Genomic DNA, 21,385 nt, shown 5'->3' on the forward strand with positions numbered 1-21,385 from the left:
CCTAGCTGAATACACACACATACTATAGTGTGTATGTAATTATATATGTAATTGCTATCAGAATCAGTAATCTTTTCTGCTTTTAACTGGGGAGAATGTATTTGGTTTTTTAACCAAGGATTTACACTAGTAAATCAAACCATTTTTCTCTCACAAATTAATGTATTAAAGGATGCTTGCAGCCTGAAGGTGAAGGAAAGCAATGGATATTCATCCTTGTCAAAAATTCCAACTATTAGTTTATAGTACTTTGACACTTTGAATCTATGAAATGTCAAAATGTGATTTATCAATTAAACAGCATTGGTTTTACAAGCAGAAACTGCCTGAACATGATACGAAGTCTTTTCGAACATGATACGAACAGAATGTATCATGTATTCATTTTGCCTGTTAGTGGATAAAGATTTAGAGTGGATGGCTCTTCATGGGCAGGGCTCATTTCAGTTTGCAAGAGTGTTATCACCTTCTGCTCCCATGCACCCTGAACCACGCAAGGTTAAAATGTTTAATTAAAAAAAAAAAAATCCTTCACCCAAAACCTTCCAGTCCTTGCTACATATGTTGCAGTTGTATTAACCTCAGCTAGCAATAAATTAGATGCAAATAGTGAAGACAGGCCAGCTGCAATAGAGATAAAGTCAATGTGTCTGCCATATAAAGGAAAAAACAAAAAAACCCCAAACCTCTCCACCAAAATCAACAAAGTGAGGCAGGAGTAAAGTACTCAGTTGTAAAATACACTGCTAAGAATACCTGGTTTTAAAGAGTTTGTTCCATGCCTAGCTTGTCTTTCCTGTTCTTTGACTTACAGTCGCCCCTCTCCTCCCCCTTTTCACTTCCTGAGAAAGAAAAAATTTGCACTCTGACCAGCAGCAAGGGTTTTAGATTCAGTGCATCTTAGCTGAGACTATTCTCTTTTTCATTTGTCCTATTGTTTGACATTGACTAATCAAACAACAGAGAGAGGATGCAAGGCCAAACTCATCTACTTTTCAGAGAAAAAGGGGAGAGGTAAACGGTGAATGAAGCAATCCCAGTATGGTAACAGAGCAAAATCCTCATATACTGTGTTGCAGCCAGCAAGCTATAGCCCTGAAGAGGCCGGGGAACAGCAGGATGCTTGTTCTCTGAGGTGCTCCCTTGCTTTCTTTACTGGAGTTTACATGCCACCTGCAGGACCCACATAACACTGCACTTCAATCAGAGAAGGGAGTTATGAGAACAGAGTGAAGAAATGCATCTGCCAGCTTAGTTTTGCCAAAAGCAGCACGCAGCTGAATAGCAATAAATTGAAAATCTGGGTTATGCACAAGATTTTATGGGGGCAGGGGGAGGGAGTTGTTTTCTGGCATAGACATTACAGATGCTTAATAGGCCTTTTTGATGTTCCTATGCTTCAGCTTTGGTTTAAAAGCACCAGTCTGATGCCTTGCACAGACTGTAGTACGTGAACCACTGGCCTGCTTCAGCTTTGAATCTCCCAGTTCTGAACCTAGCAGGAACTGCCTGTGCTGTCTGGCTCCTGCTACTCTTCTACTTTAAGAGAAGGATGCTGCCTCAACGCTATGAATAGTAGCTAGGATCATGCTTAAAATCCCCCAGGTCTGTTTCTGTTCCTGCTAAAGTACGGCTACCAATGAATGAAAACTAGGATTGCTGCTCCATGCCTCACCAACAGCCCACCCAGTTACTTAATTGTGTTAATCTCTTTGGAGATTTGACCTCTTCCCCCCATGTATGCAAGACAGATATATCATGCCTATTTACCGATACAAGCCTAAAGAAGGCCTTAAAAAAACTGAAATGTTGTCAGAAAAATTTATTTCCATAAATTAAAAACACACACAAAAGAAACATTAAAATTTTAGATTCACGCAATATTGAACAGAAACAAAATGCCAAGAGCATGATGGAGGCTAATGGCACAAGTGTACAAATTCTCATTGAGCTATTTGTTAACTTGATAGCATCATATAGACTTTTAATCCACAGTTATCATCCATATTCTAGAAGAGCACCTGGAACATAATACACCAAAGGCCCACCTCAAATCAAATACAATAAATGAGAACTGCTTGCAGAAAATCATATCCAGCAAGCATCAGAACTTAAACGTATGCAGCCACAAGGCCAGCCAAGCCAGGCAAATGCTGTAACATACATTTAAGTAGCCTTAGCTGCTCCAGTCATAGCATGATGAAAATAAGACCTTTTTTTTTTTTTTTGGAAAGTGATCTTTCTGCCTCCCATAATCAGCAAATATAGCAAAGAGCTGCCTGGCTCTGCAAAACTTACTACTAAGAGAGTACATGGCAAAAGCTTTGCAATTCTTTTCAAGCTGCTCTAGTGATCATTTTGTGAGCAATATGTACAATGTCTTTCCATGATGATAAAAAAAAAAAAAATCCTCACTGGAGTGGGTTCACTTTATGAAAAGGCAAGTGTACATATCCTTCAGCTAGGGAAGTATGCAAGACCCCAAAAGATGTATCCTCTATACTTTTTTCTTTCAATTATCTAGGACAGAAGCAGCTCAGAGTGGCAAATACTTAGCTTTTGCAGTCATCACTCCCAGTGTACAAGTAGCAGCCACAAGGAACAAGGCTGTTCCACAAGTGCTGCAAACAGGAACAGAGGTGGGAAAAAGAAAAAGTGCACAAGCATGACTGACATCAGTATGCTGGAGGGAGGGAAGAGATCCTTTATGTCAATTAGCTTACATCTCTATCATCATACAAATGCTAAATCAAAACAGAATAATGCTGTATATTTGGGTTTCCACAAACTAAGGTCTGGGACAAGCAGGCAACTGCAACATCATTTTGTAACTCTTCAATTATTATAAACAAGAGAGAACAGAGTGTTTTCTTTGCTCTGCTCTCTCTGCTGTAGCTGTTAAAAAGAAAGCTCAGAAATGTTATTTCAAAGCAATCAGAAACAGGACAGAGCAGGGAAGCAGACAAAAAAAACCCCCAAAACAAAAAAAGCCACCCACAACCCAAAGGAAAAACCCAACATATTCCATGTTTTGAAGCACATTAGAGGTCTGAACTTTGCCTGGACCCAAGTTTCCTCCCTCCCCACCCATATCCTTGTTTCCTTAAAAGCCCCAGTAAGGCTACAACTCAATTGTGTCACAGCACTAGAAGCCTCCCATATTAATAGATGGCGAATGAATGCTGTGTAACAATCTCATTGTATAGCATAAAGCCGTAAAAATATATATCTCACTCTTGCTACAGCTTCCAACCAGTCAATAACTGGGCTAATAAACCAGTATAGGGAAAGTTTCAAACATTTTTTAAAAGGCAGACGACCTTTATTTTTTAGGGATTTCTTTTTATAAAAATAAAGAGGATCAGTTACAATGTTCTTTAGCAGCCCAAATAGGTTAACCAGACCTTGCTGCTGAAATAGTATGTCAATACGTTCAAAGTTTGCCTGCCTTGTTATTTTACCCTCAAAACCCAAACACCACTACTTTAAGTGTGCACTCCTCTCTTTTCTTCAGTCTTCCTGATTAAAGATAATTAGCCTCCAAAACAAGAATGTAAACTTCTATGAATCGCAGCACATAAACTGGGAGCAAAACAAGCCCAGATTACATTTCTGTCAAGACTTAGGCACACACAGTGTAATAATCCTCTTCCATTTCTCTACTTTGAAAGCTCTGGAATTCAACAGATTGCTTGTTAATTTTTAGTTTTCTGTTCCGTCAGTAACAGAAGTGGCAGAGCAACAGAAGATAATGGTGGTATTTTCAGTCCTGCATTTATTTGGACTTTATTAAAAATACCCATGCACTAGATATTTGCTCATTTTGAAGGTAAATAGAAACTATTATATGGGCAGGTAAATAAGAAAGTGCAAGTTTCAAGTGACAAGTGAAAGAAAGAACAGACTAATTAAATTTGAGCATCCCAGCAATGACAGCTTTGCCTGAATAACTTCTATAGGCACTAAAGGACAGAAATTACCTGAACAGCAGCTAGCATTCATTTTGAATTATGCTTCAAGTAAGTTTAACAGAAGTTATCCCAGAAGGGAGCTCTCCTCCCTCAAAAGGTAGAGTTGAGAAATTGCCCAGTGCTGCATCAGATAATTACAAATGGCCTTACATAATGGGAGAAAAAAAAAGAAAAAATTCCACATGCTAGGAGGCTCTTTGTACAACACTAGCTACTATGTACAACAGTGCTGTACAGAGAGTATCTAATTACGAGCTACATGAATTGTAAATCTAAAATGGTAAATAAAACCTCAAGATGGAAAAAAAATCATTTTCTTGGTGGCATTAAAATTAAGTTGATATTTTTACTGGAATTAAAATAACTTAAAAATTAATCTCAAAGATTTTGCTGGTGTTCCCTGCATACAGCAGCTCAGCTCAGTTAACTAAAAACCTCTACTTAATGTATCCTGCAGCTTAATATCCTCATGGGCTAATTACCTTTTCCTCTGGAGAAGAGGTTGGCATCAGCCAAGTAGTTAAAAACTCTACTATTTAGGAAAAATTAGTACTGAGCACAATTTTTTCTTAAAATATTACCTTTTTTGAGCTCAATCATGTTAAAAGATGTCCTCACGCAGCAAATAAAGAAACATATACAAAGTGCAAGTTATTTAAAGTCTAGTTATGTGAGGCTTCTGCTGCCTGAAGCCAGGAAGGGCACAGAAACTCAGAAGGAACCTTCTAAGTAAACAGAAGGAAGAAACAACTGAAAGCAAACCAGACAGCTACTTTTAATCATTAAAAAGTTAGTGGTATATCAAGAATGTGTTTGCTAGAATTCATCTTTATCAAACACCGTATCTCTTCTGTCAGGTTCTTCAAAATAGCCATTACAGTAACAACAGCAGACTCAAATGTGCAAATGATCTGGAGTACAGAGTTCTAGCATCACTGAAGGTGCACTACTTCCTCCTTTACACTACTACTCTACCCCCAAAAGGTGTTTAAACATAATTAAACATTAGCAGTAATTTCCAGAGGTTGGGGATGGAATGGTAAATTGTATGTGGCCTAAAAGAATCCCTCAAATAGCATTTTAAAATAAAATAAAATAGCACCTTAAAGAGGGCCACAGCCAAAAACTGATCACCAGATTTTAGAACAGAGTGGTAGAGTAATGTATGAAGAAGTCAGTAGATTTCTCCCAACAGGACTAAAATACTAAAGGAGCTGATTGGACCATTTTCAGCTAAATGGCTCCCTCAGATGCTAGAGGTCTGCTCCTGCTCAGCCTCCTTTGCAAAAAAGGCTTCAAGGTCCATTAGCTTCTGACTCAGAAGAGCATCTAACTCTGCACTTTGTAGTGCAGCTTTTTTTGCTCGGGTGAAACTACCCACTGCTTTGATTTTGCCTCGTGTCTTCCTTTTCCGGGGAAGAGTAAAGTCCTGAAACTCTAGGATCCGCTTTCTCTTCTGCTGGCTGACAGAGATCAAGCGTCCATTTTTCTCCTTGGGCTCTTCAAAGATTGTTTCCAAGCTCCTGGTAAAAGCAAAGGAATGAACTCATGAATACTTAGTAAGCAGTTAAGGACAGGGAGACTGGTGGATTTCATAACCCAAGTAAACACACTTCTAACTTTTACATTTTTACAGTCCCTCCACACCTCTTGTAATGTATACTTATCTACAGCTTACACTTCCTACAACTGCACATTACTGCTAGCGAAATAATTTGTTATTGGTGCATAGACATTTGAGTTGAATCTCTTTCTATCCGTATTTCAGTTCAAAAGCACAATTATAGAATCTTCATTTTGTAGAATAAATAGATTTGAACATTAAAAAATGTAGCAGTTTTGATATCCATACTATACTTGATGACAGGCAGTTATTCTTAGTATTTTAAAGAATATTTAGTTGCCTTTGAATTTTGAAAAAGTAAGTACTGTACTTGGATGGAGGGTGGAATGAATGAGTAGATTAAAAAAATACACAAATCCATACTTAAACAGCTGCAAATTCTTAGTTGATACTCTATTTCACTACTTTCCATACAAATAGTAAAGATACTATTTTTGAATTAACTTTCTCTACCACTTTAAACTCCCTCTTAGCTTTCAGACACCTTTAATCTTCTCTCTCTCTGCCTAAGTAATTTACATTTATCTTAGTTTTCTCATTAGGAAGCAGAACCAACCTGGCTGGAGGAGGAGACTTATAGTTCTTGTTTGTGTAAATTTCTTCTAAACTAAATTCTTTCTTCTTAAGCCTGAAAAAGTAATGAACAAATAAATCAGGAAAGAAGAATTTCAAAACTACCTCTCTTCACAACAAGCAGATTTACTAGAAACAAATTTGGTTTGCGTTCTATGCTTAAACGCTAACTAATTATGCTTTAACTTAAAACATAGATTTAGATTCTAATTGGGGATAGGGAGGAATGAAAAATGAGGTCGTTAAGTACCTAATTTCATACAGTGTTTTTATAAGGTCTGGGTCAAGACTTGCCATTTCTGCAGAGGTCAACATTCCTTCCAACATTCTATGATGTTTCAAAAGAAGAAAGGGAAATCCCTTCATAGGTCACTTTTTTGTGGAAGCTAAGAAAAAACTTACAGTTTAGCAGATTAACATTTCATGTCTTGAGACTGGTTTTAAAAGTTAGTTATTGACACTTAATTAGCAAGCTGATCTCTGAAGAAATGCATTCCTTTGTCAAAGCTGGCACTGCTGTTTAAGTGAACAAAATACTAGATGACTGATTGGAAAAGTTACCCACATTTACACTGAACTAATGTTTCCCTAAGATCATATACCACAAACAAAGAAGGGACTGTGAAGAACTCCAACATAATTTGCATCAACAGACTTCCTTTCCTAATGGATCACTTCATCTCACTATGCATTGTAGAATGACTCATTTTCAATGTATGTTTATCAAAATGAACTTCTTTCTTCTTTAGAAAATCATGCCATTGCAGCTTAGTTTTTCAAGTTTTGCCTAAAACCCAGTCAGTAGTTCATATCCAATAGTTCTTTATTTATCCTTTCTCACTTGAAAAAAGTTATGTTCAAAGACCAATTTCTTTCTTCAGTCTTTTATACAGTTGATACAGCTGTGTCAATCTTTTCTTATGAAGGAAGCAAACATCAGATATCACTCAACTGGGAGTGTACAAAATAGTGGTGGTAAGAGAAGCATTTATTGAAATGATTACATTATTATGCAGGAAATGTAAGCAACAGAAGCTAGTATGAGTCCATTTAAAAGATACTGCTCACCTTTTTGGTTTGGGTAGTCCCATTGGAGTAAGGTTAGGGTCCGGCTTAGGAACAGTTTTCCTGATTCGGATCTGTGAGACTTTCTTTGGCCTCTTTTCTGGCTCAGTCTTAGGAAAGGAAAAAAAAAAAAAAAAGAAAGAAAAAAAAGTTAAAATTAAGGAAATAATGACCATGCAAGTCAACAGAATTCCCTTTTATGTTCAGTATACATTATCTATAGAATAAACATTCCTCTTTGTTTTGCCACCTTCTTTTTGCTTGAACAAAAGAAAGAAGCAGCACAGACTAGGACTAACGGCCTGTTTTCTCTCCTCACCTTTAACTGTTACTAGATAATATTCAGCAGCAGCAGCTTCAAGTTCTGGGGAACCAGGAGCCTGAGATCTCCGAAATCTAAAATTAACTCACTTTTTTCAGTTCTGTGTCATTTGGGGATCTAAGACAGGCTGGAACAGAAGCATCAGCTTCATCAAGGTCATGGACCTGAAGCTCCGATACTGAAAGCCTGGGGGGAGATGGCGATGATTCTGGAAGTGAGCAAGACTTTGGTAACGGAAGAGGGAATGAAGTTTCCAGACTGTAACAGAGGAAGAAGGGAACATACGTAGGTTAATACTCAATTTATGCTACAATAGCATTCCACACTCTCAGGTGATGTTCCTAAATTGCAATATAGGCACAAAAAGTAATGCAGTTCACAGAAATTGCCCAAGTGAACACTTTCTCCGGTACATACATAGAGCCAAAAACTGCTGCAGCCTGCATTGATACTGAAACAAACTAAACTGCCAGTGTATTTGAACATCTAATTTTAAACCCACTCTTTTCCTTTTTGTATAGTTAAACAGGTTGCAGCTCTATTTAGTAACTACTGACAGAAAGTGATTAATCCTCCTTTTCTGCCAGCAAATTTCTTTGACACAACTATTAATTTATTACTTTTTGTTTACAGATAAATTTAAAAGATAGTTTTTGTATCTGCCATCCCAACACTGAAAAAGAAGAGAAGGAAGTTTCAGCACCTAATGTCCAGTTGCTCAGACAGAAAGAACATATATCCAAGTAAGGAAACAAACTTCTGTAGTTTCACATATTCATTTCATTATAAGTGGCACAACATGGTTGAAAGTTACAGAATTGTTCTGTGCAATGATCTGCATGGTGTTTGCATTAATGCCCTTCCACTTATCCATTACATGATCCAGTCAGTTTACTTCACTAACATTTTAATCAGAAAGCTATTCTTGAAGTGAACTGCTAAAAGCTGAAAGCCAAAATGACATAAGCAATGTCTTTCTGAGAAAGCTTATGATCCCACTACTCAGAATAAATATCGAAGTCCAAGAGACTCACCATATCTCATGACTTGCAGTCTGTAGTGCTTCCATACTCTGTACAGGTAAATGCAGTAATGTGGCATAGCTGGTTCAAAAGAAGAATGAAAAAAAACCAAAGACAGACAGAAATTAGGTCTACACTATAAAAGAGCTGAGGGAAAAATTATTAGTATAAACTGGACTGCAAGACAAAAAATGCTAATATCAGGAATGAGAATAAAAGACTAAAACGATACAAGAGCAAGCCACATCTGCCATTTAGTCCACTAAATTTCACTGACAGCTTGTTAGGGAAATAGTCCTACTTTCACTTAAAATTGGTAGTGATGAGAAAAGGAAATACAAGTACAGAAAGAGAGGGAGACAGTATTAGTCTGAAAGGTGTAATTATTTCTATGAAAGTCTATATTCCTCATTCAAAACTCCCAGTTTTTAAAATTAAAGTAACCCAAAACCTTGAAGGATTTGGCTACTAAATAAAAAAAAGTGCATAGTGGCAACAGTAACAACTGAAAGAAAGGATTTGCATAAGATTAACTCCCTATTGTCTGTAACTCCCACAATCTTACTTGAATATTCTTAATCGATTGGAAAAACCAAAGGCCTTTCCATAAGGGTTGGTAATTACCATAATTCGACTTCTAAATTTTTCTGCTTTTTAACTTTCTTAATCAAAACAGGCAAAGATTTTTGTCATACTGGGAGCTGAAAATGCTTTTATACTGCACCAAACATACTTCTTGTATTCTTGTATTTATATACCAAAAATTTATTTCATAGGAGATTTTTTTTTTGAGTACACACAAATTTAAGAGAGATTTACTGCATTATCCTTTTGTCACTGTTCCTGTTAATACCTTTAAAAAAAGAAGAATTATTAGTTGATGAGAACAAGCTATCAATCTTCAGCAAAATGGAATCTAAAATGGTGTTAAATATTTAAAATGTTAGGTTTTGTTCTTTACGTTGTTTTATAGCCAAACCTTTAATATTAGTTTTTGCTTAACTGTTTTAAGAATAGAATTTATTTGCTGCACTTCTTTAAACTTCTACAAACATTCTTTTCAACTCATTGCATGCTACAATAACTGCACTTCAAAGAAAATCTGAGCGGGGCAGAAGAATTAAGGCTACCTTATACACATATTTGTAAGATATTTTAGAGAAAAAACAAACTGAGGGGTTTTTTTTAACTTTGGGTTATTTTTCTCTTGAAGTGATAAGGTTTGACCTGGCTTCTCTCCCTTTGGGATAAAGATCATTCATAGCAAAACATTGGGTGTTCAAGTTACCCTTTATGTCAAGGAATTAAATCCTCTTATACTTTAGCTAACTGGATATGCTGTAACAAGCTGCCTAGAAGTCTGTAGATTTAAGTATGGGAGAAAACACGAGAGCGTAAGTCAGCTCTGATCTCACAGTCCAAGGATAACAACATGCCTCAACAATACAAAATAATAAATTCGCCTCACACACAGAAGTAAGTTTTTAAAAGTAAGGTGTTTGTTTTTGTTTTTAAAGAATGGCAACAGTGTCTTATTTTTAAGTTTAGTGCTCAAACTGTAGTTTACTGGTATGATTACTTCCAGAGCACTAATTTGTACACTAGAAAATTCAGCCTGATATATTGACCCGTATGGAATGAAAAAGAATGCAGGTTCAATAGAATGTGCTGCGAAGTTGTCTCTATGCCATTATTCAACTTCATTCTTTTAGTGCAGGCAACTCCCAGAATGGAGTAGTACTTTCATAAGCTCACTCACACCTTTGGTAGACATTAGAAATTATACTAACAAGTGATATATTTAAACTTTTAGGTATGTTATCTGTTTATACAAAGCAAAATGCAGCATTAGTTATCTAGCAAGATTTTTGGTTATACATATGTCAAGCTATGACATAAGATAAGCCAAATTCAACAGTTCTCTAGAGACTGACATATTAAACAAAAGAATTAATCAAATCGACTTTTCTACAGTACTTATGAGCCTATACTCTATCCAGGAATCTCAAGACTATAAAATCAGGGACTGAACTGCCCCACATCGCTGAAGTATAAAGGGCAAAATCTTTGCTCAAGAGCATGCAAAAATCCTGTAAAAGAGCTAGGAACCTCTTCTCTCATTCTGTTTCTTAGTAAAAAGATCTTAAATGCTGATAGCAAAGTTAAATTAAACATGCAGAGTAGATTTCAGTCCTCTTCCCACTCATAAGGAGAATGACCCACACGAAAATTCATTACCAACCTGAACTGGAGCTACACTTGCTTGTGCCAACAATACATCAGGCACATACTATCAAAAGGCATAGCATACATAAAGAGGTTTCAACCAGCATAGAACAGTCATGGAATACAATTGAAAATTTAAGTGAATGCCATCCCCCGCCCCTTAGGATTCTTCCTAATCTGATATTGAGCATTTTACAGTGGTTCCAAGTGGCACTTGTGGCTCAGACCTCTGAAAAAAACTTTCCTACCTCAGAAATCCAGTTGTTCTGCAGTCACTCTGAATAGACCTAATGAAGTAGCTCACCTTTCTGCATTATATATTCTGATGCATGGTGTGTATATTTTGCAAGGGAGAAGAAAATAGAGTTAGCCATTCTGCCAAAACAGGATAGTATTAAAGAAGTGAAGGCAAATATATTTAAATTCAGCTAAGAGACTGTTCCATAGGGAAAAATCTTCATGTTGAGCCATTTTTGGAGCAGAATGTGTTGATTTGAACAGGGGAAACTGACCCTCCAATGCAAGCTGCAATTACCCTCTCCCTCCCAAAAAAGGAGCAAGTACATATCCTATACATATGTAATCTCATAAATAAGTTGATGGGTTTTACCTGTTCTCGATGCCCACACTTGGCTGCCACTTGCAGTGACTGGAATGGAGAGGAGTGATTTCGGAGGGACGGGCAGAAGGACCATGCTGACTCCATATGGATAGTACCCTGCCCAATGAGTATGGCAATGAAGAAACGAGGTCATCTGATACAGAAGTTGGATACCTTGCCCCTTTCAAACCCTGTGCGAATTGTGATATAAATAGTCTCTGGACAGTAGGAATATGACTGGTTAAGTTTCTTCTTCTCGTCCAAATCCTGTAACATCCAGGGGAAGAAAGTGCTAACACTGTGTGAAGGCCAAGCATGGAGCAACCTCCTCTTCTTTCAGCTATGGCATTTCTTCCACGGTCAGGATGAAGGGCAACAGCCCTTGGGGTTGTTACAGAGAGAGAGGAATGCAGCTCATTATCTAGACTGGAATCTTCCTTGAGAGCTGTTGTATCTGAACAGCTCTGAGACAGGAGAAAAGAGAAAGTCCACTTTGAAGGCGGTGCTGGCATTTCTCCCAAAACTGGTCTGTGATGTACAGAGTGCTGGAATGTAATCCCTGTGAAGTCTGTCACAGGACTGGAGTCCAATTTTATGTGAAGAGAAATTGGGAAAACTGGGGTATCCAAGAAAGAGCTTGGAGACTTGTGGCTCAAGTCTGAAAAAAGTATTTTGGTAGATTCTACAGGATAAAGTGCCAAAGGCTGAAAGCTGAACATCTTGGTGCACCAACTGTCAGCCCAGCGTGAGTGTAAGTTCCTGTTAATGCAAGAAAAGACTTCCAATAGATTTTTAGATCTACGTTGGCTGTAGCTCTCAGCCACTGGAAGAATTTCAGAAGAATATGGCAGAGTTTCTGAGTTATGGATGCTTTTGGCAGGTGCCAGGAGTTTGCTGGCCATTGCAGACAGCTTGCTCAACAATGCTGGTTCTTTGGTACTTTTTCTAAATTTCAAGCTGTTCAACAAACTGCACCTCTTGGCCCTCTGCCTTGGCATATGCACGAATCTCACGGCTGTTTCTGTTTCCATTGTCGGTGCTTTACATGGTAAGTACGAAGATTTGAGAAGTGTGTTTTCCTGCCTAGGGAATATTTCTGGGGGAATCTCAAAAAAAGGTGAACTTTTTTTTTTTTTGCCTTTTCTTACGGTTTTTAGATGATATGATGTGGGAACTTTTTTGCATGTCCTTCCAGGCTGTCTTTTTAATGGGAGAGGTCCTCTTAGTTTATTTGTAGTTCCAAAGGCACCAGGGATTCCATCATACCCTAAATTAAGGTTCAGGTTTTCCATTTCTGAATCCTGAGTCTTCAAAAACTGTGAACTAATAATATCTGTGGTAATCTTTGGCCTTTTGACTTCTTGTAAAGTGCTACACAGTTTATTTTCACTGCTTCTGACAGCAAAAATCTCCTCTGAAGGACCTTCAAACTTTGTATTTCTTGATGTCACCAATTCATTTGGAGAGCTACGTAAGAGTTCAGAACTGTGCAACATACTTGGTTGCAGTGTGATTTTTGCTTTCTCTTCATATTCTGACTTCTGTTCTTCCTGTGCCTTGACTGACAGATGTACTTCCATCTTCTCATACTTCTTCTTTCGTTTAAGTACCTGACATTTCTCCATTTGATCAAGTCTCTCTGAACCTAAAGCCTCATTTTTCTTGCAAACTGAATGAGTTGGTATAGTGTCCTGGCCTTCTGTCATCTCCTTTACATTATCTTTGCTCTGTGCATTTAATTTGTAAGGCACACATACTTCACTGCAAACCACACAGTTTGGGCATGATTCTTTGCAACTGTTCGATAGTTTACTCATACACGGATAAAATGTGGGTGTTGTATTATACTGCAATTCTGGTGAAGCATCTTCAGCTTGATAATCATGCACAGTTTCTGAAAGTAGACTGGTACCTCCTAAGTTTGTGAACTTTGTAGCATTTTTTCCTTCTTTTGAAAGATTATTTAGATTAGATCTTGGGATTTCTTCCAAAACCTTTCCATAATTCTCAGTACTGAGGACTATTTTGCTACCAGACTCTTTTGAATCTTCTAATAAGGCCCATAGACAATCTTCTCCATCAAGAAAAGAATCTATGGGCAACTTTTTTCTAGGGATTGCTTCTCTTCCCATCTTTTCTTCTACACATGTATTCTTAAACTTTTCTCCACAGTGAGTACTTTTTGGCGAGGTCACATCCATGTCTTCTACAGTTAGCATGCTATGCCCCTCATCTCTCAGACTTTCTTTGCTGTGTGCACAAACCCTTGAGCTTTTCGCACCATTCAGAAAGCTAGTTGCCGTTTCATTCTCTGAAGATGGAATATCAGTATTGCTGGCTTTTCTCTTAATAGACATTGTTACAGAAAGAGGTTTTGTCTCTGAAGAATCTTTGCTAAAAATTTTGGCTGAAGACAAATTACGATTATCTATTTGTGTATTCTCAGAGGACATACACAGCTTTTCTTTCTCAGGCAAAGAGATTCCCAAGTTCAGAGCTGACGGTGTTTCTGAATCCACCTGAGTCTCATTAAAAGATTCTTGGATGTCAAACTTTCTGAAATGGGATGGACCAATACCCTTTTGAGCATCAGTTTCTTTACCAGGCTCAAATGTTAACTGCGGGTAAGAGTTATTTAAGATAGATTTTATTCTCAGACTTTTTTTGTTTTCTGTCTCTGAAAGCACATTCATATTTTCTGGCTTATATGACAGACTCCCATGAATTGACGAAAAGGGCAAAAATCGGGCACTAACTGCATTTTCCTGGCCCTCCACCAACCACTTCATCTTTGGCAAAGATTGCTGCATTTTTTTTCCTGCAAACACTAGCTCTGCTCTCTCTTTTGCACATTTGATAAAGCAAGCATGCTGTGAGCAATGTGATTTGCTATCAGAAAAGCTTTCTTCAAGAGTTCCTTTATCTTCTCCGATCTCGTGTTCTTTTAGTTTGATTGTCTTCTCAATTAGATCACTGATGAAGCCCACGCATCCTGAGCAGTCTTCATTTCTCACACCATTTAAAGAGTCCAAATCCACTACGTTCTCTTTTAGAGTTCCTTGAAAACTGTCTTCTTGTGCATATTTATGAACTAACAGAGGCAGGTCGTCACCTGTTTTTAACAGTATTTCTTCACTTTGACTAGAGCCAATGGATATTTTGGTTTCTTGCACAGAAGTAGCCGTAGTCTGTAAGCCAGTGTTTGGTTGGTTGGTTAAACTTTCTAAATGTTGCTTGCTGCCTGGAACTGGGCCATCAAGCTCACTCTGACATGCAAGACACTGACCTTCCATTGGATGAAAGGTCTTTTCTGTTTGGCTAGCATGTCGTGTTTTAATATTCATGTTGCTGAGTAACGGACATGTATCACAGATTGAAGCACTATATTCAGAAGGATTAGCTGTGAGTGATGACACTTCTTTCTTCTCATATATGCCTAGTTCTCTCTTCTTTGAGCCTAATGGGGAGCTGCAAAATCCAAAATTATGAACACAGGTTTTTTTGTTCAAATATCTGACTAATAGCTGTTCACTAGTCTTATTTTTCCGATTGCCTTCAGGAGCCTTTGGAGAATCCACAGTTCTTATTTTATCAGATTCATCTGTCTGGAGAGCACACATGCCGATTTGTTCTTTTGCCTCATCTCTGTCACAAACAATTTCACTGCCATCTGTTACTTTACAAAGATCAAATTGTTTCACAACCTCCATATTCTTATTTGAAATCTCATCTCCTACCAAGGTAGCAATAGACTTCTCTGCAGTATAAGCTGAGCAAAACATGGTTTTTGCTGTGGAAATATCATTTATCCCGAGCAGATCTACACCTCTGTTGTCCCAGTCATCTTCACAAGGAAGAGATCCACATGCCAAAGGGAAGTGTGCTTCTGGAAATATGATTGCCTTTTTACTATTATATCCAGCTGAAGCTTCTCCTTCCAAATTATAATTTTCTTCAATCCTGTTATCAACCTCAACATTAAAAGAATGACTGTTCGGGAGAACATCATCTACACGTGTACTCCCTGATAAAATACAGGAAGTACACTGGTCTTTTATACTCTGATTATTACAATTCCATGTGTCACTATCTTCATTTTCTAAACCAGTGACCACACTCTCTATATTTCCCACTGAAGACTTCATGCTCTTTTGGGAAATTTTGCTTGTCATATTAGGGTTATCAAGCATCCTGGAACTTACTGAAGACTTGAATTTGTCTTTATGAAGCACAATTTCAGCAACTTGTTCCCTTGTTGTTCCAGAAGCACCAATTGATTCTTTTCCAGATAGATTATCCTGAGCCTTGTCCCTGCTTGAAACTTCATTAGCGGTACAAGGAGGACACTCATTACGATGAGGTTCTCTTGATTTTTGTGCAACAGGAGGTAGAGGTACATTTAGTGTATAAATCAAATCAGTTTCTTTGCCAGTGGACAAACTGTTAGCTTCTGTAGCTTCAACTAAACTGCCAGCCAACTCCTCTGATGTTGCATGACTCTCAGATTCCTTTTCAAGCAGTTGTGCCTCAGGTGAATCTTTTTCCAGCTTGGTACTAAGATCCAGACAGCTGTGGCTACTGGGAGGAGAAATTTTACTGGAGGTATTATAAAAGCATATGTCTGTCTGTCCAGTTTCATGGGAAGCAATGTTGCTCATTTCGATCAATAGACTATTTTCTTTTATATCATCCTTGCATAGATCACTGACAGAGAATTGCCATTGGTCCTCTTTCAACTTATCACCTTCTGATGGGACCATTTTAAATTTTTCTTTTGAGAACTCCTCAGGAGAAGAAGCAACAGAACTAAAAACTGAAGAATGACAATGCTCAGAATTAGCACCCTCTTGAGCTTCAGGCCAGCTACCAACGTCAACGTTATCTCCCACAGCAATTTTTCTCCGGACTTCAGCAGCCTCCTCAAATTCAGAGCTGTATGATTTACCTATACTAGCACTTACTTCCCTATGATCAATTTTAGCACTAGATAATCCTTCACTCCTGACCACTGAGACCTGCTCTATTGGTACGGATGTGGAGGTTTGATTTTCTACAAACCCAGTTCCATGATCATCATGAGTCTGACTTCCAATGTTTTCAGGAAGATACTTTTGGGGGGTTTCATTGATAAGTCCATGGACTGCAGTACTATTGTTTTCTAGTGGCATATTTCTGAAGTCCAGATAACAGATGCTTTTCAGAACCGAACACAAAACTTCAGAACTTTTTGTGGAGAGTGTTCTACAACTTTCTACTGATGACAACCTATGAGGTTCATTATGTTTAGGTACAGGACCAGTACAGAAGTCACGAGCATTGTTTTCTTCATCCTGTTGATAAGTCTGGCAATTAGCAAGTGATGTACTGAATTCATTAACAGGATTTTGTCTGGGTAACTTTTCTTCTCTGGTCTCCAAAATAGATACAACACTACCCTCTGTTCTCAATGGCATGGCAGTATGGGCTTTCAATCCATTATATTCATTTGTTTCTTGCGGATGCTCTGTGGCTGATCCAACATCCGTGACTTTCAAAGGCTCTAAAAAACCTAACATGCTGGTTTCTGAAACCCCAGCTCTGGCCACGACTGTGTCTATGTCTGGGCATTCATTGCTCTCAGGTGGAAGACCTTTACTCACTCTGTCATTCTTGTATCCTGCTTTACTAAATAGCCTAGTCCCATCAGCCTTCATACCTTGTACTTCTTCAGTAAGCTTTGGCAGAGTTTCAGCTGTCACCTGAACATTTGCTTGGTTTTCTTCTGCATAGGAAAAAATAAAGCAAGTCAGAACCATATACTGAATTTAGAAGGCATTCAGCTTACAAAGTTCCTTTTAGTATTGCACACAATATTGTGTACAGTGTTGGTTACCAAAATGTTTTTAAAAGTGAGAACTGATGCTAGCAATTCTACTACAAGCCTGTAGAAGAAAAAACAAACAAACTAGCCCACCACAAACCTAATGTAACAAATGCAATCCTTCTCAATACAGACATTCCCCATGAGCAGCAGGCATCCAAAGACCTGTATTTTTCAGATTCCTCTAATACCGAGCTAGATGCAATGCAGGGCCTATAACTCAATACATACAAAGTCATGGCCAACATCATAATGCTTATTTGTAATATCAAAGCTCCACATAGGTGGGTACTTTATCTGCTCTATCCTAGAAACAGGGCTGCGCATCAGGCGGCCATTTCCATTTCTTCTTCCTTGAAGACATTTTTGTTGGTAAGTCATCCATAGGAAGACAATGCATATCTCATTCTGTCCAAGCAATTATGACTATTAATAAACTTTTTTGTAAAATCACGAAGAAGCTGCTAATTCAAAAAATTACAGTTACTGTAGAATATCTTCATATTCAAAACTTTACAGGGAACATATTCACTCAGACTTCTGCAGATCTTTTTCATATTTTCTACTAAGGACCAAGACTAGATCCCATTTTTCAACTAAGTACAAGTTTTGGTTATGAGAGCATGGAGGGAGAAAGAAAATAATTACTAGATGCAGGCAAAGTGACCAAAGTATTTGGAGCTAGAAGATTACAGATCATAATGAAATTAAAAATCAGTTTTGTTATCCTCTTCCTTTGAATTCTGCACTTTTTATTTTTTCAAACATTAGAAAATGAATGAGTCATACTTTTTCACATCTTTGCTATTACTGCTCTCATATAATCCAGCTTTGAAACAAAAGGAAATGCAGAACATCTGCTATTAACAACACCTTCTGCTTTGGGGTAAATAAGTATTTGAATTAAATAACTAAAACATGTCTTGTACATAAAAGGTCTTCAGGAAAGTACATATGCTGTCAGGAAAAAGCAGAGGATTAAGTTTGCATATTGTTCTAGCTAAGCAAGGTAATAGTTTCTACTGTAAAGCAAAATAAATGAGCTATCCCACACTCACTCATCAATTTTAAACCAACAAAAAGTAACCCGGGAGAGAAGCAGGGGATAGATAGGGATGTACAACTAAAATACGCACCTGTATTCTTTGGAGATCCCACTATTTCAGTGCAACAGCTTCTCGAAGACTTCATGTCATGCTGGTTTAAGTGAGGGTCCTCCTGACACAAGACAGAAATATCAATGGAGATTGATCGATTTTTCTGAAATGTTTAGCAAGTTTCAGGGACTGTACCTGCTCAACTAGGTTAGTTCTGAATAAGAAAACCACCAAGAAACCACAGAACACATCAGCCCTTGCACAGAGGCAGCCTTGCATTGCAAGTGGTTCACACAAGCACTTTCTGATCATTCCTTTGTGATCCTATCAATCATTATCATCTCACCATTAAACAATGATGCATCCAGAAAACATTTGTATTTAGCAGCAATGAAGTCTTGCGATGCAAGCAGCTAAAATGTAAGTGGCTTAAAATGCAAATTGTTGCAAATTTGAATCAGAAAAGTAATCCAGTCTCCAAGTCTATCTCACATCCCCAAACCATTACTGTATACCTCTGGTAAGATGCATGCTTTTTCTGGTCTTTATTAAAACTTGCCTTCTACTACTCCTTCCCTTGGCTCAAAACCACATAAACCCAGGAACAAACAACCTAGGTCTACTCGCAAAAAAATCCCAAGCCAAACCAAAACACAACCCCACAACCAAACTACCTGCATATTTGAAATATGTGAAAGTTGGAAAACTGAATGACTATGGAAAATTTAATTAACTTTATTTTCACAAACTTTCAAATAAACCAAACAGATATCAAAATCCAGAGTTAAAACCACAAAGTATTTTAGTATTATGCAACATCCAATAATTAGTGTAAAACACGCACATATGCACTTTATCCAGATATTTCCTGGCTGGTATGTGTTCAGTCACAATACTTTTTTCCTCCCCTATGTTCTTCTGGTGTGTGAGAAACTATTTAAAAACTAAAGAAAACTGATCAAGAAAGTCACTAAAAATCTTAATTTTTAAATAGAGAGTTTTGTGACGCTTCAGTTTTTAATAGAGTATTCTTTGTCATGTTTTTCAGCAAGCCTTTGACTAGAAAGAACACTTTTATCATCAGTGTTTGCTAGAGAGTAGGGGGAAAAAAAAAAGCCATGACCATGCGAGTCTCTTGTTTTGAAAGGGGAAACTAACAGTGATTTCCTCTCTAATTACAAACAATAATTATAAAAATGAATAATAATCTTTATTTTTAGATTAAAAACTGGAATACTAAACTGGAGCCCCCTGTAGCATTATAATAGTATTACCAGACTGAAATAACTATTATTTAATGGTTAGTACCTTGACTGGGGATGACGGTACCGGTAGAATATGCTGTACCCACAAAACATGGATACTGGGCAAAGAGCTTTTTAAGTTGTTTCCTTCCTCCTTTTTAGTCACCGGTCAGTTTTGTTCTTCATTCTGTTGCATACCTGCCTCATACCATTCCAACAGTATTCAAGAAAGTGAAAAGCTTGATACTTTAAAATACTGTTGGTCTACTGAAGCATAGTCTAATTTGTCACTGGACCCATGATAATCCAAATAATGACACACATGCCAGAAGACACAAATAAGAAACAGGAAACCACATGAACAAAGTCCTCTGCCTAGTCACTCTAACCCTAAATTCAAAATATCACACAGGGATGAATTTTTGCATTTACTTACTTGTTTTGACCAACTTTCCCCAGGAGTTAAAGCACAGCATTCAGCATACTTCTGAGCGTCTTGTGCCTCTTTGTCTTCTTTCTGGTATCCATCACTAGAACAGTCTAGTTTCCTCAAGTTTCTTTTTTCATTTTTTCCATCCTCTTCGAGGTCTCCAGCCTTCAGTAATTCTTCAGTAAGGGATTCTGCTGGCCCATGAGAAATTACCTTTAGCATATCACCCAAATCCTGTGTCTTCTGGCAAAAGTCGTCTACTCCAGAAGTCCTATGACGGTCAGCTGACAGACTGTCACTGTGTGCTAGCACAGGCGTTGATACATCAGATTTTGCATCTAATCCAACATTAGGCTCTGATACAGCCATAAGTTCAGTGGAGATGCTCTCTGGCAGTCCAGTGTACAATCCCTGTACTACAGCAGACGCAGAAGAGTCAAGGAGAGATTCCACCCCAGATGATAGCATCAGGGCAGCTGAAGATCGGTTGTCCTGGGCTTTTCACAGTTTACCCTACAAATAACAGCAATGGTAAATCAACATACGTAGGAGTAATCTCTAGATTAAAAGGAAAAGCTTCATTCTTCAAGATTCAAGCATGTATGTTTAAGAAAGATACTTCCAAATAACTTTTTAAAAAAGGAGCTGAGAAACGTTTGAGTATCTAAGCAAATGCTTCATTAACAAAAGAAGAGAGTACGGACAAATAGATATTCCCAAGCCTCATTTTCACATTCAAACATCTCCCTGCAGATATACCCTCATCTTCTGGAAAACCTGAAAAGAGACTGTAAAGCAAATCACTAGGGCTTGTATTAGACATCCTACTCCTAAAGCATCACTTCTTTTCCTGTGATGTTCTTAAGTTTCTAGTCTTTGGGAAAAAAAAACAACTCTTCTTCATATATTTTCTGCCTTGAAGGAACACTTTCTGAGACATTGTCCCTCATACACTGTGCCTCAGAGCTCCTTGCATATAAGCACCTGACACGCTGCACGTAGCATGCATTGTGCCAGCACTGCTTTTCCACAGAGCCCTGGTACCGGTGTGGGGATCCTCTTCAGCCCAGAATGAAACGCACCGGTCCCCAGCAGCCTGCTTTGTCAGCGAGAGCACGCAGCAGCGTGCGCATCACCGTGGAGAGGAGCTCCGACTGACCTGACACAAGCACTGTCGGCATAGCGAAAACCCTGATGTGAAAATGCTACAATCTGATCGCTCCTGAAGATATATGGATAAACAGGAATGGGCTAAGCCAGGTTTTTACAGAAGCATCAGCTACTCAGTTTACAAAATCACGGGCTTATTAGTCGAGTGTTGATCTCCCGGCTCCTTTAAGCAAAACCAGC

The 21,385-nt window shown here is 38.0% G+C and overlaps 1 protein-coding gene across 1 annotated transcript; it reads right to left on the reverse strand.

Moving 5' to 3' along the window:
- Positions 1-5,068: 5,068 nt before the first annotated feature.
- On the reverse strand, positions 5,069-20,503 carry LOC104071934. The gene is made up of 9 exons (XM_009582567.1): positions 20,042-20,503; positions 18,401-18,482; positions 14,276-17,165; positions 11,414-13,624; positions 8,590-8,658; positions 7,645-7,813; positions 7,237-7,343; positions 6,152-6,223; positions 5,069-5,494 (listed from the first exon to the last, which is right to left on the reverse strand). Exons 1-9 carry the CDS (start codon positions 20,501-20,503, stop codon positions 5,218-5,220), a joined length of 6,339 nt encoding a protein of 2,112 aa, XP_009580862.1. The 3' UTR covers positions 5,069-5,217.
- Positions 20,504-21,385: the final 882 nt, after the last annotated feature.

Source organism: Fulmarus glacialis, unplaced genomic scaffold (assembly GCF_000690835.1).
Source record: "Fulmarus glacialis isolate BGI_N327 unplaced genomic scaffold, ASM69083v1 scaffold35907, whole genome shotgun sequence".
NCBI lineage: Eukaryota > Metazoa > Chordata > Aves > Procellariiformes > Procellariidae > Fulmarus > Fulmarus glacialis.

Coding starts and splice junctions, on each gene's coding strand:
- LOC104071934 (XM_009582567.1), bottom strand. CDS start 20,503: ATGCTATCATCTGGGGTGGAATCTCTCCTTGACTCTTCTGCGTCTGCT. Junction 8,659..11,413: donor AGTGTGGGCATCGAGAACAG/GTAAAACCCATC, acceptor CTTTTGAACCAG/CTATGCCACATTACTGCATT. Junction 5,495..6,151: donor AAGTCTCCTCCTCCAGCCAG/GTTGGTTCTGCT, acceptor TGCTTTTACCAG/GAGCTTGGAAACAATCTTTG.